This window comes from Trachypithecus francoisi, unplaced genomic scaffold (genome assembly GCF_009764315.1).
Source record: "Trachypithecus francoisi isolate TF-2019V2 unplaced genomic scaffold, Tfra_2.0 Lachesis_group1, whole genome shotgun sequence".
In the NCBI taxonomy this organism is placed as follows: Eukaryota; Metazoa; Chordata; class Mammalia; order Primates; family Cercopithecidae; genus Trachypithecus; species Trachypithecus francoisi.
Window position 1 is genome coordinate 14,603,367 of NW_022681454.1, and position 16,118 is coordinate 14,619,484.

General features: G+C 36.4%; 2 protein-coding genes across 3 annotated transcripts in view; one reads left to right on the forward strand and one right to left on the reverse strand.

Moving 5' to 3' along the window:
• Positions 1-8,110, forward strand: part of CC2D2A (coiled-coil and C2 domain containing 2A) — a 136,709-nt gene extending 128,599 nt beyond the window's left edge. Inside the window, exons 34-37 of one of the 2 annotated variants that reach the window (XM_033213787.1) lie at positions 2,639-2,761; positions 3,966-4,024; positions 6,076-6,253; positions 7,792-8,110. In XM_033213787.1, the coding sequence (XP_033069678.1) occupies positions 2,639-2,761; positions 3,966-4,024; positions 6,076-6,253; positions 7,792-7,980 (549 nt within the window). In that variant the 3' untranslated portion in view covers positions 7,981-8,110. The remainder of the gene's footprint in view (positions 1-2,638; positions 2,762-3,965; positions 4,025-6,075; positions 6,254-7,791) is intronic. The other variant, XM_033213788.1, reaches the window with a different exon arrangement.
• A 3,405-nt stretch (positions 8,111-11,515) lies between these two features.
• Positions 11,516-16,118, reverse strand: part of FBXL5 (F-box and leucine rich repeat protein 5) — a 42,064-nt gene continuing 37,461 nt past the window's right edge. Inside the window, 1 exon segment of the mRNA XM_033213790.1 lies at positions 11,516-12,310. Within this exon segment, the coding sequence (XP_033069681.1) occupies positions 12,234-12,310 (77 nt within the window). The 3' untranslated portion in view covers positions 11,516-12,233.

Below are 16,118 nucleotides of genomic sequence, written 5' to 3' on the forward strand. Positions count from 1 at the left end.
AGGAAACACTATATGCCAATGATTCCCAAGTTTATATCTCCAGCTCACCTAGCTCCCCAGAACTTCAGACTCAAATATCTAATCACCTACTCAGCATCCTCATTTGGATGTGAGACAGATAACTCAAACTTAAGATGCCCAAACTTGAACTCCTGATTCCCCTTTGCAGTCTTTCCCATCTCAATAAATGTCAATTCCATCAGTCCAGTTATTTAGGCCAAAATCCTTGGAGTCATCTTTGATTCCTCTCTCTCCTACATCCAAACCAAATCCTACTGGTTCTACCTTCACAGTACACCCAGAGTTCAACCACATCTCTCCACTTTTACTGCTAGCATGTTCGTTCAAGTCACTGTAGCTTTTACCCAGATTATTCAAAATAAGTGTCCTAACTAAGGTTTCACCATTTGACCCTCCTTCATTTGTCTAATCTCAAAACAGCAAAGAAAATTCCTGTTAAAATAACAGGCAAATTATGTCACTCCTCTAGCCAAATACTCCAGTGACTTCCTATCTCACTTAAGAGTCAAAGCCTCAATCTTCAAAATGGCCCACGGGGCCTCCATGATCTGATACCCACCCTACCCACCTCTCTCCCCTTTCATCTGATAATGTCATTTCTTACTTGCTGTCTCCAGCTTGCTCATTCTTTAAAACTACTTCATATTCCTTGCTATTCCTCAAACATAACAAAGCACACTTTACATTTGCTGTTTCCTAGGCATAAATGACCACTGCCCCCTTACTGGATATCATCATAGATTTCTCCCTCACTTCTTGCATTTCTGATGAAAAGTCATTTTTCCAGTTAGAACTTCCCTGCCTGCGTTAAAATGTTCCATTTTTGTTTCCTCCATAGCCCTTGCACAATTAACTATTGCCACAATAAAGACAGTAAAAACCCACCCCCAAACTAAATGGCTTCAAACATTTATTCTCAAGGATCTGAGTCAGCTGGGGAGGTTCTGCTAATTGAGGCTGGGCAACTCTGCTGCAAGTTGTGGTAGCAAGGCAAGCTCTGCTTCTTACAGTAGATCTGTGAGTCAACTGGGAGAGCTCAGCTTCATGTGTGTTTATTCTGGGATGCAGTGCAATGACAATGGCAGAGGCACAAAACGACAAGCAGAAACACACAAAGCTTCTTAAGCGTAGACTCAGAAGCCATGCACTGACTTCTGTCCCAGTCCACTGGCCAAAAGTCAAGGAATGCAAAAGTATACTTCTCTTTTAGTGAGAGGAACTTCAAAGTAACGTGAGAAAGGGTACGCATATAGAAAGGAGTGCAGAATTGGGGCTAACGATACAATTTACCACATCATGCAACATCATCTGATATCCCATGTGTTTACTTGGTTTTTGTTGTTGTTGCTGCTTTAGACAAGATCTTGCTCTGTCATCTAGGCTGGAGTGCAGTGGTGTGACCACAGTTCACTGGAGCCCTGAAATCTTGGGCTCAAGCACTCCTCCCACTTCAGCCTCTCAAGCATCTACAACTATAGGAACGCACCACCACACCTGGCTACTTCTTAAAAAAAACAAAAAACAAAAAACAAAAAACATTTTTTTAGAGATGGGGGTCTCACTATGTTGTCCAAACTAGTCTTGAACCCCTGGCCTCAAGTGATCCTCCCAAACTGCTGGGATTATGAGTGTGAGCCTCAGTGCCTGCCTGTTTGCTTATTTGTTTGCTATCTTCTCTTACTAGATACTCCATGAGGGTAAAAAATCTATTTCATTCACTGCTTTATCCCCAGTAATTAGAACTGAGCCTCAACATAGTAGGTAGCTGATTAAATATACTGAGTGGACAAATTCATGTACATAGCTTTTCAGTATGACTACTGTATGCCAGGAGCTATGCTAGGTGCTAAAGATACAATGGTAAATACGGCACATAGTGAAAGTCCTCAGGACAAAAGTCTAACAGCCTAGTGTGGACATGAATAGACAGCCAATTATAAACAATGTTAACTAATAATAATTTTAAAATAGCTAACAATTATTGAGCATTTACTACATACCAGGCATTTTTCTAAGAGGTACAGATTAACTCACTGAATCAACTCAACCTTATGAGGTAGATACTATTTATTATCCCACTGTTATAGAGAAGGAAACTGAGGCATACAGAAGCGACATAAATCATCCAAGGTCACACAATTAGTAAATGTTGGAGCCAAAATTAAAACGCAAGTGGTCTCGTTCCAGAACCAACATGCTACGCTGCCTCACCAAGACAAGGGCTATCTCAGAGACTGCAGGTTGCTGTGGATGCAAAGAGATGAACACTCAATTCAATTAGGAGGCTAGGAAAAGAAGGGTCAGTTAAGGTTAGCCTAAGAAAGAAGTGGCCTTGGTTTTTATAACAAAAAACCACCTCACTTTATCAAATCTATAGCCAACACTAAGGTCCACCCCCAACTTCAGATAAAAAATGTGGAAAAATGGCCAATGAAAACTGTATGCCACTGATTATAAAATGCACACAATTTTTGTAATCAAAAAATGACAAAAAGTGTGCAGCCTGTATGAACACTTGCTGTCTCTCTGCTGCCTCTGCCACACGTACATCCATGCACACATACATGTGTATGTATATATGCTAACATATATGCTAATATAGTCTTGTATTTCTTAGATTTGGTTTAATATTCAACGATATGATTCTCCACTAAGGATAAATTTTGATGTCACCAAGCCCAAGCTATGGAAATCTTTCTTTTCAAGAAGCCTTCCATATCCTGGCCTTTCCAGTGTTCAGGTATAAATCTTTTATTAACAATTAAATATAGACAAAGTAAAAGACAGGAAATCTTTTACTGGCTTACAAGATATTTTTTACTCCTCGGTAGTCTAGAACAGTATTTGTTTATCAAATGCATCTGAGCTCAACTCACAACAAGAAACGGATATATATGTGTACATATATGTGAAAGGACCAGTATATACATCTTACACATATGTGGAAGTTTTGATATAAAAAGTTTCATGACATAAAAAGTACCACAAAATGTATTCCATCTAAATTTTTTAAATGCTCATCTCAATTTACTAAATAGATTTCATGATTTTTAATGAAACATCAAGTTAAACTGCAGGGTGTGATCCACTAGGGGCTCATAAAATTAACTTACAGGGTCCTGACCAGTAGTAGATTGTAAGTAGTAAGCATAAGCAGTTTACTAAAACTTTTTTTCATTCGATAGATATATGTATGTGTGTACTAGGTTTGTAATAAAATGTATTTTATGCTCTGAATCTACCTTTCAGAAAACGCTTTGACCCTAGAGAAATTCTCCTGTATGTGTATAAGGTGATATACAACATTTTTAATAGAAGCATTGCTTGAAATAGCAAAAGAGTTGGAATGACAGAAGAGAAAAATTATGTTACATGATGGAATATTTTACAGCAGTTAGAACAATCAGCATTAATGAATCTTAGTAATAAGCCCTCTAAAAATATGTTTGTTGCTGCCGTTAAATATAAAGTTAAGGGAGAAAGCACAAGTTGCATGTTCATAAAACAATTAAGTAAAGTTTAGAAACATACAAAACAATAAAATGTTTAGGGGTACATATATCTGTAATAAAAACATAAACACATTGTATTAATGAAGACAGGAATTTTTATTCATAGCCAAATCCCTATCCCTCTCACCTATGAAAGTGCCTAGCACACAGCAGGTAATCAGTACTTGTTGAATGAAGGGGTGCTAAAACAAATTCAGGTCATGGCTACTTCTGTGTCAAGAGAGAAGAAAAATGAAACTGAGAAAGAACTACAGAGCACTATATTATGATGTTTTACTTATGGTGGTTCATGTGTCCATCAGCAGCATGCATTATATTATTTTCTATATCTTGATGTCTGAGATTTCATTGATTTTTTGAAAGATTTTTAAAATGGACAGCTGTTAACTATAGGTGATTTTTATACTTTCTGAACTATCTTCTCTTCTATAGCCTGAAGAGCTAATTTACCAGCGCTCAGACAAAGCGGCTGCAGCTGAGCTACAAGACAGGTAACGTAACATCCATAAATCCACATGTAATTTGTCACTAGGAGTATAATACCAAACTTTAAACCACTGTCAGCCTGAATGAATGTGAAACAATTTAGGCAACTTAACTTTAATTCATGTTTATAGATTCCAAACACAGATGTGATCTCTAAATCCCATGACTCAAAAGGAACCTTTAGCATCACCATGCTGTGGAACCAACCAGAGTGGAACACCAGTAATACATACTTCTACAGAGACTTCACTTTGAGTGAAACATGAGTTTAACATCATGTTATAGGTGTTGTTGAAGCACATCATAATCCTTAGCTTAAATATACCTCTTTGGTCCTATTGAACTGCAGCTAGTTTATGGACCTAACACATGGAGAAGATCAGTAAGAGCCTATGTGAGTCTCCATAATTCTTATAACCCTGTAAAATAGAAATTATTCTCCTGGTTTCACAGTGTGAAAATTGAGGGTCAGAGAGGTCCACATACTTGTTTAAGTGTTAAAGGGGGCTTCTGAGCCCAGCCCAACCTTTCTGATTTCAAGGCATGTGTACTGTTTCTACTGTATTAAGCTGTGTGACTCCTCTTGAGGCATTATTACTAGAAAATATTGGTTTACTCTCATTTACTCTCAATTTCTCCATAATGCCTTATTCAAGATCCCCAACTAGGACAACTAATCGCCAAACATTTTGTTTTTTTCTGATAGCTTCAACATGCTATTGATTGGACCCAAGTCATTTATTTCTCCAATATTAAAATGCCTGACAATTCGTCCATACTTTCTTGTGCAGACCGTCTTGAAACCCAAAACAAAGATGTATTAAGTGCCAAAAAAGAAATGATCCCTATGACTACTGAACAACGAGAAGCTATCTAGGTCTCTAAACCCATGCAATTAGTTAGGGAATGTACAAGAGGCTTTGAATCCCAGCTCCTTTGCCCTAGTCAAATCACTTTTCCTGCCTCAAACTGTCCTCTCATCTGTAAAATCAGGACAATATCCCTACCTCATAAGGTTATTAGTGAGATTAAATAAAAATCTACAAAGAGCACTTCATGCAGTATCTAGTAAATAATGGCTCAATAAATAGTAGCTATTTTCCTTCATTCTATGCTTAAACTTCACACCCTATGAACCCAATACCTGTACTTATCACAAAGAAAGTTTCCATGATGTTGGTATTTTAAAGGCAGTTTTAAGGCAATTTAGAAAAAAAAATCCATCATCATGAATAGAATTCACTATTCATGATATGAATAAATCACAAGACACTAACAGCCCCACAAATACTTGAGGCTTTCAACATAAGCCCTACTTCTTATGCCTGTGTCTAATTCATCTGTCTGCACATATGCTACCAATAAGTATAGTCGTACAGTACAACATTTCAAAAAACATTTCATGGCCACGTGGAGTGGCTCACACCTGTAATCTCAACACTTTGGGAGGCCAAGGCTGGAGGATCGCTTGAGCCCAAGAATTTGAGACCAGCCTGGGCAACATAGCAAGACCTTGTCTCTACCAAAAAAGAAAAAAAATAGCCAGGCATAGTGGCATGCACCTGTGGTCCCAGCTACCAAGGAGGCTGAGGTGGGAGGATCACTTGAGCCCGAGAGTTGAGGCTGCAGTGAGCTGTGATTGTACCACTACACTCCAGCCTGCAAGAGAGCAAGATCCTGCCTTTAAAAAAAATTAATAATAATAAACTTTTGCTGCATGTATTGAATTTTGCTATCCCCAAGTCATTCAGTACTCCCTCTTCTGTGCTTCTGTGTTACATTTCAAGCATCTGTTATAGCTCTTAGGATACACATGCTTTCTATTTATAGGCCTATTTCCCTTCTCAACTCATATACAACCCTGAAGGACAGGACTGTATGTTAATTCTGAATCTCCAGGGAGTAGCCATTAGACATTAATTATGCCTGGAGGATCACAACTCCATCAACAAAAATGTAGTTACACAATCATCTGAATCCCCACTACATACAACATACATTTTTTAACAAGGGAAAAGTGAGTCACCAAAAAATGGAGTTTATGTTTTGTGACCAGGATTGAAAAAATACTAAAAGAAAAAATCATGGACTGGAGGCCACGCCATCTGACTCGGTGGAATAGATATTGTACCTCTACTCTGCGTCACTTCTTGCCTCTGTTAGAAAAAAGTCAAGGAGAAGATGTAGAAGATGACCACAGAGCAGAACTGCTAAAGCAGCTGGGAGACTACAGGGTAAGTTACAAATGGATCCTAAACTGACTGTGGATTTCCTTGTTTCAAATTGGAAATTAGCCAATAACAGGTTTCTGGAATCAAAAGACCCACATTACTCCCAGAAGTACATATTTAAAGCAGCATAAACTAAAAACTGTGATTATAAGTTTTAAACCTCAATAATCACTAAATAGCAAAATACCACCATTTTTCATATAAGTATCTCATGAAAAATACCTTTTATGAAATACATTTACGTATCAAATAAAATGAAAACATCTGGCTAAATCATGTTAGACTCAACTGTGCATAATGATCAAAACACTCTAGAACAGTTTTTTTTAAGGATATAAGGTTTTACACTGATTGCTTTTCATTGCTAAGAAAGGTGGTTATTAACAGACGATATACCTTCTCTACTGCCTGCTTGTAGTACTGTGTTCACATGCTATAGCTGGATAATAAAACCTAGAAAGCAGGCTTGTAACTAAGACTTAACAGTAAGCCTTATTAGCTAAACAGGTCAAATTAGATCACTCACGGAGTAAAATTTATCCTTTAACTTATAAGGCAGGTTCTCAGTCAGGATATTTTCAGTTCAAGTGTCAGAAAACTCAAACAGGTTTGAGCAATAGAGAATTCACCAGCTTAAGTAAAGCTTAGAGGGTAGCTATCAGGGTTTTCCCACTCTCCTTCAAGTCCTCCCATTCTGCCCTCCTCCTCTCTATGATGACATCATCCTGAGACTGGGTTTCCTCATGTTAGCAAATGCTGGAACACTTACGGAATTCACATCTGCTCACATACTACCCAAAGCAGGAGAACGTCGTGTGCCATTATTCCTAACAAGTTTCCCGAGATCCCCTCTGAGACTCCCTTTGATCACTTGCCCATCCCTATGGATCAATCATTGTAGCCAAGGGGACGAAAATTATTGTCGGGCACCATGGCTCACACCTGTAAACCCAGCATTGGGAGGCTGAGGTGGGCGGATTGCTTGAGCCCTGGAGTTCAAGATCAGCCTTGGCAGCATGGCAAAACCCCATCTCTACAAAAAATACAAAAAGTAGCCAGGCGTGGCAGCACTTGCCTGCAGTCCCAGCTACTCAGGAGACTAAAGTGGGGGGACCATCTGAGCCCAGCAGGATGCCAAGGCTGCAGTGAGCCATGATCATGCCACTGCACTCTAGCATGGACGACAGTGAGACCTGTCTCAAAAAAAAAAAAAAAAGAAAGAAAGAAAGAAAGAAAAAAGAAATATATTTGTTAGTTTAACCTATGTTTCTGGAATCACAATGGTTACTATGCGTACTAGGTACTTTCAAAAAGAGGGAACACTGATGGGGTGACTGACACCTATATGCTAGCAAGGAAAACAAAATGGGTATTAAGCAACTCTCCATTTTCTGTATTGCTAATAAATAGCTGAGTAGAAAAACACAAGCAAATAACTGAGATCCAGAAGACTTATTATATTAATTGCATACATTTACATAGGAAACAATGTATTAGATCTTCAAACTTCACTAATGACTACAAATGTTTTTTCCCTTCAGTTCTCTGGATTTCCTCTTCACATGCCTTATTCTGAAGTGAAGCCTTTAATTGACGCTGTGTATAGTACTGGAGTACATAATATTGATGTTCCTAATGTTGAATTTGCTTTAGCTGTATACATACACCCATACCCCAAAAATGTTTTGTCTGTTTGGATCTATGTTGCCTCTCTTACACGCAACAGGTAATTTTTTTCACTGTACTTTTTGTATCATGTAAAAACTACACAGGATATGAGAAAATTTAAAATTATATGCATCACATCAGAAGAACATATTATTGGCAAATAATAAAATAATCATCTGTTTTCAAACTGTGCAAAGTGTTTTGTTTAGTAGTCTGCCTTGTCTCTGCTACTTGACCCTGAAATTCAATTGAGACTACCCACAGTAGAGTACATTATGAGCTTCCTGCCTCTATTCCTTTGTACTTACTTACCTTTTGCTTGGGCAAATATTAACAGCAATGGAATGAAAGTGAGAGAAACTTACCGAGTTTTTCCTCAGAGCAAGGTAAAGCTTTAAAGAGAGCATCATTAGAGCCTTTAGAGTTCCTCCTCCTTTGCCGTGTTTAATTCAAATGTTAGTAGAAATAAAAAGCAGTAATGAGTTATTTATATTCCATCAAATGATTCTTCCTTTATCTTTAGACAACACTAAGACACTTTGCCTGAACTGAATGTTTACCCGTTTTTATTGCTACTCCTCCTCCTCTCTCCAAATAAATAAAACAAATAAATATCCAAGACTGCGAGATTACTTCATCTTCCACAGGTTTGCATGTACAGGCATACCTCGCAGATACTGTGCACTTGGTTCCAGACCACTGCAATAAAGTGAATATTGCAATAAAATGAGTCACACCAATTTTTTTGGTTTCCCAGTGCAAAGTTATGTTTACACTATATTATAGTGTATTCACTGTGCAAAAGCATTATCTCAAAGATGTACATACCTTAATTTTAAAATACTTCACTATTCAAAAGTGCTAATGACCATCTGAGTCTTCAGTAAGTTGTAATTTTTTGCTGATTGAGGGTCTTGCCTCGATGTTGCCGATGGTTGGGGTGGCTGTGAGAATTTCTTAAAATAAGACAATCAAGTTTGTTGCACTGACTGACTCTTCCTTTCATGAAAGATTTCTCTGTAGCATGAAATGCTGACAGCATCTTACCCACAGAATGTCTTTCAAAACTGGAATCAATCTTCTCAAACTCCCTTACTGCTTTATCAATTAAGTTTATGTAATATTCTAAATCCTTTGTTGTCAGTTGAACAATGTTCACAGCATGTTCACCAGGAGTAGAGGCCATCTCAAAAAACTTTTTTGAGACAGGGTACTTGCTCTGTCATCCAGGCAGAGTACAGTGGTGTGATTATGGCTCACTGCAGCCTCAACCTCCTAGGCTCAAGCAATCCTCCCACTTCAGTCTCTCAAGTAGCTGGGACTACAGGTACATGCCACCACATCCAGCTAATTTTTTATTTTTTGTAGAGACAGGGTCTCACTATGTTGTCTAGGCTGGTCTTGAGCTCCTGGACACAAGCAATCTTCCTGCCTCAGCCTCCCAAAGTGCTGGGATTACAAGAGTGAGCCACCGTGCCTGACCAAGAAACAAATGTTCTTTACTTATCCGTAAGAAGCAACTCTACATCCGTTCAAGTTTTATCATGAGATTGCAGCAATTTAATCACATTTTCAGGTTCTATTTCTAATTTTGGTCCTCTTACTATTTTTACCACATCTGCAGTGACTTCCTCCACTAAAGTCTGGAACCCTACAAGACATCCATTGAGTTGGAATCAACTTCATCCAAACTCTTGTTAATGTTGATATTCTGACCTCCTCCAATGAATCAGGAATATTCTTAATGGCATCTAGAATGGTGAATCTTGAATCCTTTCCAGAATATTTTCAATTCACTTTGCCCTGATCCATCAGAGGAATCACTATCTATGGCAACTATAGCCTTACCAAATGTACTTCTTAATAAGACTTGAAAATCAAAATTATTCCTTGATCCATGGAGTAATTCTGCATGGAGCTGCAGAATAGATGTTGTGTTAACAGGCATGAAAACATTAATCTCCTTGTACATCTCCATCAGAGCTCTTGGGTGACCAAGAGCCTTGTCAATAAGCAGTTAACGTTTTGAAAGAAATTTTCCGAGCAGGTCTCAACAGTGGGCCTAAAATATTCAGCAAACCATGCTGTACACAGATGTACTGTCATACTGGCTGCTTTGTTCCATTTATAGAGCACAGAGTAGATTTAGCATTAATTCTTAAGGGCCTTAGGTTTTTCAGAATGGCAAATGAGCATTCTCAACAAAGTCACTAGCTGCACCAATCTCTAACACGAGTCCACCTGCCCTTTTCAGCCAGGCATTGATTTGAAAGATTTAGGTGGCATCTTCGTCCAATAGAAGGTTGTTTTGTCTATGCACTGAAAATCTGATATTTAGTGTAGCCACTTTCAAATCAATGACCGTAGCTAGATCTTCTGAATAACTTGTTGCAGCTTCTATATTAGCACTTGGTACTTCACCTTGTATTTTTATGTTATAGAGAAGGTTTCTTTCCTTAAACCTCATGAATCAACCTCTGCTAGTTTCAGCCTTTTCTGAAGCTTCCTCACATCTCTCACCCTTCATAGAATTGAAGAGAGTTAGGGTCTTACTCTGAATTAGGCTTTGGCTTAAGGGAATTTTATGGCTAGTTTCATCTATCCAGACCACTAAAACTTTCTCCATATCAGTAATAAAGCTGTTTCACTTTCTTATCATTGGGTGTTCACTGGAGTAGCACTTTTAATTTCCTTCACGAACTTTCCTGTTGCATTCACAACTTCGCTGTATGGCACAAGAAGTGTAGATTTGGGCCTAAGTTTTCAACATGCCTTGCTCACTAAGTCTAATCAATTCTAGCTTTTGATTTAAAGTGAGAGACATGACTCTTCCTTTCACTTCAATACTTAAAGGCCACTGCAAGGTTATTAGCTGGGGCCTAATTTCAATATTGTTGTGTCTCTAGGAAGAGGGAGGTCTGAGGAGGAGAGAGACAGGAACCGCTGGTCGGTGGAGCAATCAGAACATATATAATATTTATCAGTTAAGTTATCTGTCTTATTAGGGCACAGTTCATGGCATTCCAAAGCAATTACAATAGTAACAACAATCACTGGCCAAAGATTACCATAACAGATTTAATAACAGTGAAAAACTATGAAATACTCCAAGAATTATCAAAATATACGAGACGTGAAGGGACAAGTTTTATCAGAAACATGGCACCAATAGACAGGCTCAACACAGAGTTGCCATAAACCTTCCATTTGTAAAAAATGCATTATCTGCCAAGTGCAATAAAGCAAAGCGCAATAAAATGACATATGCCTACATCTACATCAATAGGAGGAACATAGCCATTTTCTTCTGCATGACATAAAACTGTACTAAAAGGCACTAGTATGTGCCTTTCTGGGTGGCAGGCCTCCACTCTCATGATGTTTTAACAAAGCAAAGTAGATAAACTTACAGATTCAAATTTTGACTACTGACTAATTTCAAAAAGAAAATTCAGCTCAACAAAATTCAGTATCTGTCTAAAACTATTTGTCAGGGTAATGAGTTCATGGGAGCTCCAAAGACAAAGTATTTAGTCCTATTCTATACTAAAGTAAACCTGGATTGAGATTTAGAATAAAAATCACAACACAACAGTATTACTTGGTAAAGTCCTCAAAGTAGATTTTATTTATACATTTCTTCAAATGATTGTGGTAGTTTAAAAAATCTCTCCCAAATTTGACGATATAGGGACAGTGGTGAGAACAAGGTATCCTTAATGGAAACAAATACGGATTGGTGCTTTCCTAGCTCACTGAGCTAACACCCAGAAGCCAATTTTTTCTATAATTCTAAAGAATCTTAAATGTGGGTTTGTTTGAATTGGCCTTCCGAGAATTGTTGAAATAAAGGAAATATTACAGAAAACAGATTAGTTTCCAAAAATGTGCTGTCTTTGAAAATAACTCTTCAGACATGTATGTCGGAAAAGATCTGCAAAGCTTGGTACAGTGTTAATGTATAAAGAGAACCAATCACCTTCATGGACTTTAAAACTCAAAATAATCTATGAAATACTTTAAATGACATGGCATTACCAACATTCTTTAAAGCATTTCATATAAAAGAAAACTGGTAAGACTGTTCTCACCCTTTTGAAAAGACCTAATTCGTTTCTAAAACAAAAGTATAATTTGCAAGAGAAACAACATTACAATTCACTGGTAAATTAAGATTTCTGAGGTTGTAAGAAATGGGGCCAAAAGAAGTCACGCTCAAAAAGGGATGGTTAACACAAGAAATGTGCTATGAGTAAAGTGCATGAAAGAAAGCCTGCTCAGCTAAATGAAGTAGACAAAGGTCAGAAGTCAAGGGTCATTCGCCAGAGCGGCAGCAGGCTCGAAAACCACACTGCAAATTCTGGCATCCACTTGCGGTATCAGCATGAGGACCTGTATGAAAACAGAAAAATGTGAAAGGAGGAATTTCTTAAGAGATCACATAAAAAAAATTTTGCTTATGAAGGAGCCAAAATATTCATTGGTTTTACTAGCAGTACTTATATCACAGAAGTAAATCTCATGATGAGTGTGTAAGAAATTATTCAGACACAAAAACCAACAGCAGCTTGATTTTAATAAGTATATCCTTCATGGTCCAAAAGGTAAGTGGAAGGGAAAAAAATAATTTTTAGCAACAACTTTACAATATAAAAATCCAAAATGGAAAGGAGACAATCCACAGAAGATTGCAAAGCTAACTTATAAAAAGATTCTTATAATCTGAACATCCTCCCTAGAAATGTAATAAAGGCAAAAAAACAGCCCTAACTAATTGATCAGCTAAAGAATTTAGTATTGAGCAATTACAATAAATAGTACATTCAAATTTTAAAGCAAAATAAACTATATGGACAAAGACTTAATATATTTGCCATATTTTTATTTAGTATTTGTAGCCAAAAATATCTATATATGGCAGGGTTAAATGAAATTATTTTCCAAAGTTAAATATATAATGAGTGATCAATTAAACTTTATCTAAGACATAGTAAAAATTATCATTCACTTACAAAGAATAAGAAAACATTTGTGGAATAACTGACATTTTATCCCAGTCACACTATGCTACCCAGGCACTAGATACAAGATCCATTAGGAAACATAGCTGAGAATTAGAAAGTATCAAAGAAGAAGTTTCATAGCACATATTCAAATGTCAAGTACTCTGAATGAATATTTTTATAAAAGCAGGCACATGTGGGAAAGATTGTTTCAACTATATTGAAGTCTTTCAGTATGTCTGCACCATGAACAAATAAGGAATAGTTAATTAGTTCTTTACATATCAACAAGAACACCCAAAATACTTGCAATTGTGATATAAGGAACAATACAAAATGAAAACTGTACATGAAATATAATTTTACTACAGAATATATCAAATGGATTGTAACTGAAAAATCACAGTACTCTGGGGTGATATCTAGGTTTAACTCAAAAACGCATTTTAAATTTACTTTTTGTTTTCTAAAACAGCACTCAATTGAAAAAAAAAAAAAAGCAACTAGGCTAATACCACCATAATAATTACTTCCAACTAAACACACAGAACACATTAATTTCCAGAAATTTAACTTTTCCTTATATTCCCCAAATGGCACATACAAAATACAAAGGGCAAATTTCTTAAGACATACAGTCTTAGGAAAGAAACTAATAAACATTACACACATATGTGGAACTACCACAGCTTATGCTTTTGGTCATATTAAATTTTTAAGTTGATATGACACCTGTGATTAGCTTAATGAGGGAGCAGATATGGGAATGAACAATGGTATAGATGAAAAGAGACTGGCCACAGATTTATAACTGCTGAAGTTGATGGTACATGAGGGTTCGTTATATTATTCGATGTTAAATTTTTCCGTAACAGGAAGTTTAAAATTATTTTAAATATAAAGTTGAATTACTAAAGCCAATTTTTATTTAATCAAAATAACAGTCTGTTCTAGTCTTTAAATGAAAAGTGAAATATGTCAAATATTTAAAATTCAAAAAGCGGCATTGTGTTAAAATTATTTTCCCTTAAAATAAGATACAACGTTAATCATCTTAATCACAAACTCAAGATAAAATGTTTTAGTATATATTGAATACTTATTTAAAATGCCGTGAGAAGGAACCCTATGATCTGAAATTCTTCTCCCACTGCCAATCTTTAACCAAGTTTTTCCTTTGAATATAATGCCAGCTTTACCTACTGTGCACCACCCAATCCCCTTTTCTCCTTCTTCGCTTGTCTTTCCTCACCCCTTATACTGCTGTTTTGTCCACCAATCACCTAGTGCCTCTCCTCAAGACACAAGCCCTGCCTCACTGCCATTCCCCTGCTCTGACCCATAATCCATCATGAAATGCCAGATTCACTGGGTTTTGCCAAAATGGATCTGATTATCATTTTATCAGATTAAAATTCCATTCCAAATTTTTTTAAAGAAGAAGAGACATGAAGACTCTCATACAATTTTTCCAAACTGCAACTCCCTCAAATATTTCAAAATGTCTATAACGTTAAGTTCTCACTTAACATCGATAGGTTCTTAGAAACTGCGACTAAGCAAAATAACGTACAACAAAGTTAGTTGTTTTGTTTGCAACATTATAATAAAATGACACTATTTGAGGACTTCCTGTATGTTGTTTTCTTTAAAGTCAGTTTCCAAAAACATATCACCGACACTGAGGACTTACTATAGTCCTATTTTTTTTTAAAAGGACAGAAAGGTAAAGGAGAAATATTATGCTAAATTTCAACACTAGCCTGAGAAAAATCATACGCCATGCCTGCAAGCAATAGAAGTGAAGTATGCAACTGGTTTTCAAAGGATAAAATAAAAGGGAGACTCAAAGGAGCAAACAGATCAAAAAAGCTATTCTCCTAGAGATTCAGATCTAACCTGACACGACACAGTTTTTCCCCATCCTCCCCAAAAGATGTAGGGTCCACATGCTCAGTTTCCACCCTAGCTACCTGGGTCATTTTGCTCTTGAAGTCTAAGGGATGATTGCAGAGATAATGGGTGAAGAAAAATGTAGGAATAAAAGTTCTTACCCTGTATTAGGTAAAAAGCACAAACCTATTGTCAGCATCTCCTTATTTATCACAAAACAAAGCTCTTGCTTATATTCATGTAAAATGTGCCCACTCACTGAGTAGGCACATTTTACATGAATATAAGCAAGAACTCTGAATACATTCTAAGTTCACTAGAATTGAGTTTCAGTGAGATTCTAAGTGTACAGAGTAAAGAGAGAGAATTAATATATTGTTTTCAAATTTGAAAGCGGAATCTGTTTAAAGAAGCCTATAGGAACTTAATCAGTAACTGTAATATTAAATGACTCAAAACTACAATCCTTTGATAAGGTTAATAACAGAGTAGTTACTGGTATTTGATTCCAATAATCATAAAAGTGACTGTATCCATTAAAGGATTTGCTGAAGGCCTGAGTCAAAACAAAAATGAAGACAAGTACTGTTTTAAATTCAGTATCACATTGTAGAAACAGGAGACTAGCACCTTCCAAAGAATGGAAAGTACAAGCAACATCAACAATAAAATCCTTAAAGTAACACAGAAGGACTGTTCAGAAAAGTGAATAAATGGACAACAGAAAAGGTGAGGGAGCATTAGAAAGAAATATGACTAAGATATGATGGATTGCCAGGTAGACAGCTATGCTTTAATAGACAAAGACAATTCACAAGGTAGTTCCCTTTAAATATTTGACTTATCACCAGCAAACTTCCATCTCACTGTAGGATAGAGAACCCAAATGGTTAAGATATATAAAGCCTAAATTACATTAAAGAATAATAAAGAAAATAGAAAAATATAATTGAATAATCATAAAATATTTAAATGCATGGTAAGGAATAATCTGATAAGAAAGCATTTTTAAGTATCAGATGATAGGAAGTATAAGGTTAGCTATTATATCTCCAGATTTTTATTATTGAATAACTTGTTTTCACTGGGTTCTAAGTATATTACTTATGCTGTATATCTGCACTTACCTTCACTTACCTTTAATTCCTCTTTAACTTAAATTAGAAACATAAAAGAGCACATCATCTGAGACTGTGTCACCTCCAAAACTATGAGCTAATCTATCTTAATTTATAAATTATACACACATTGAAATGCAAATCAGTAAAAAAGTTTGTCATTGTTCATATGTTCTTCACAGCTCT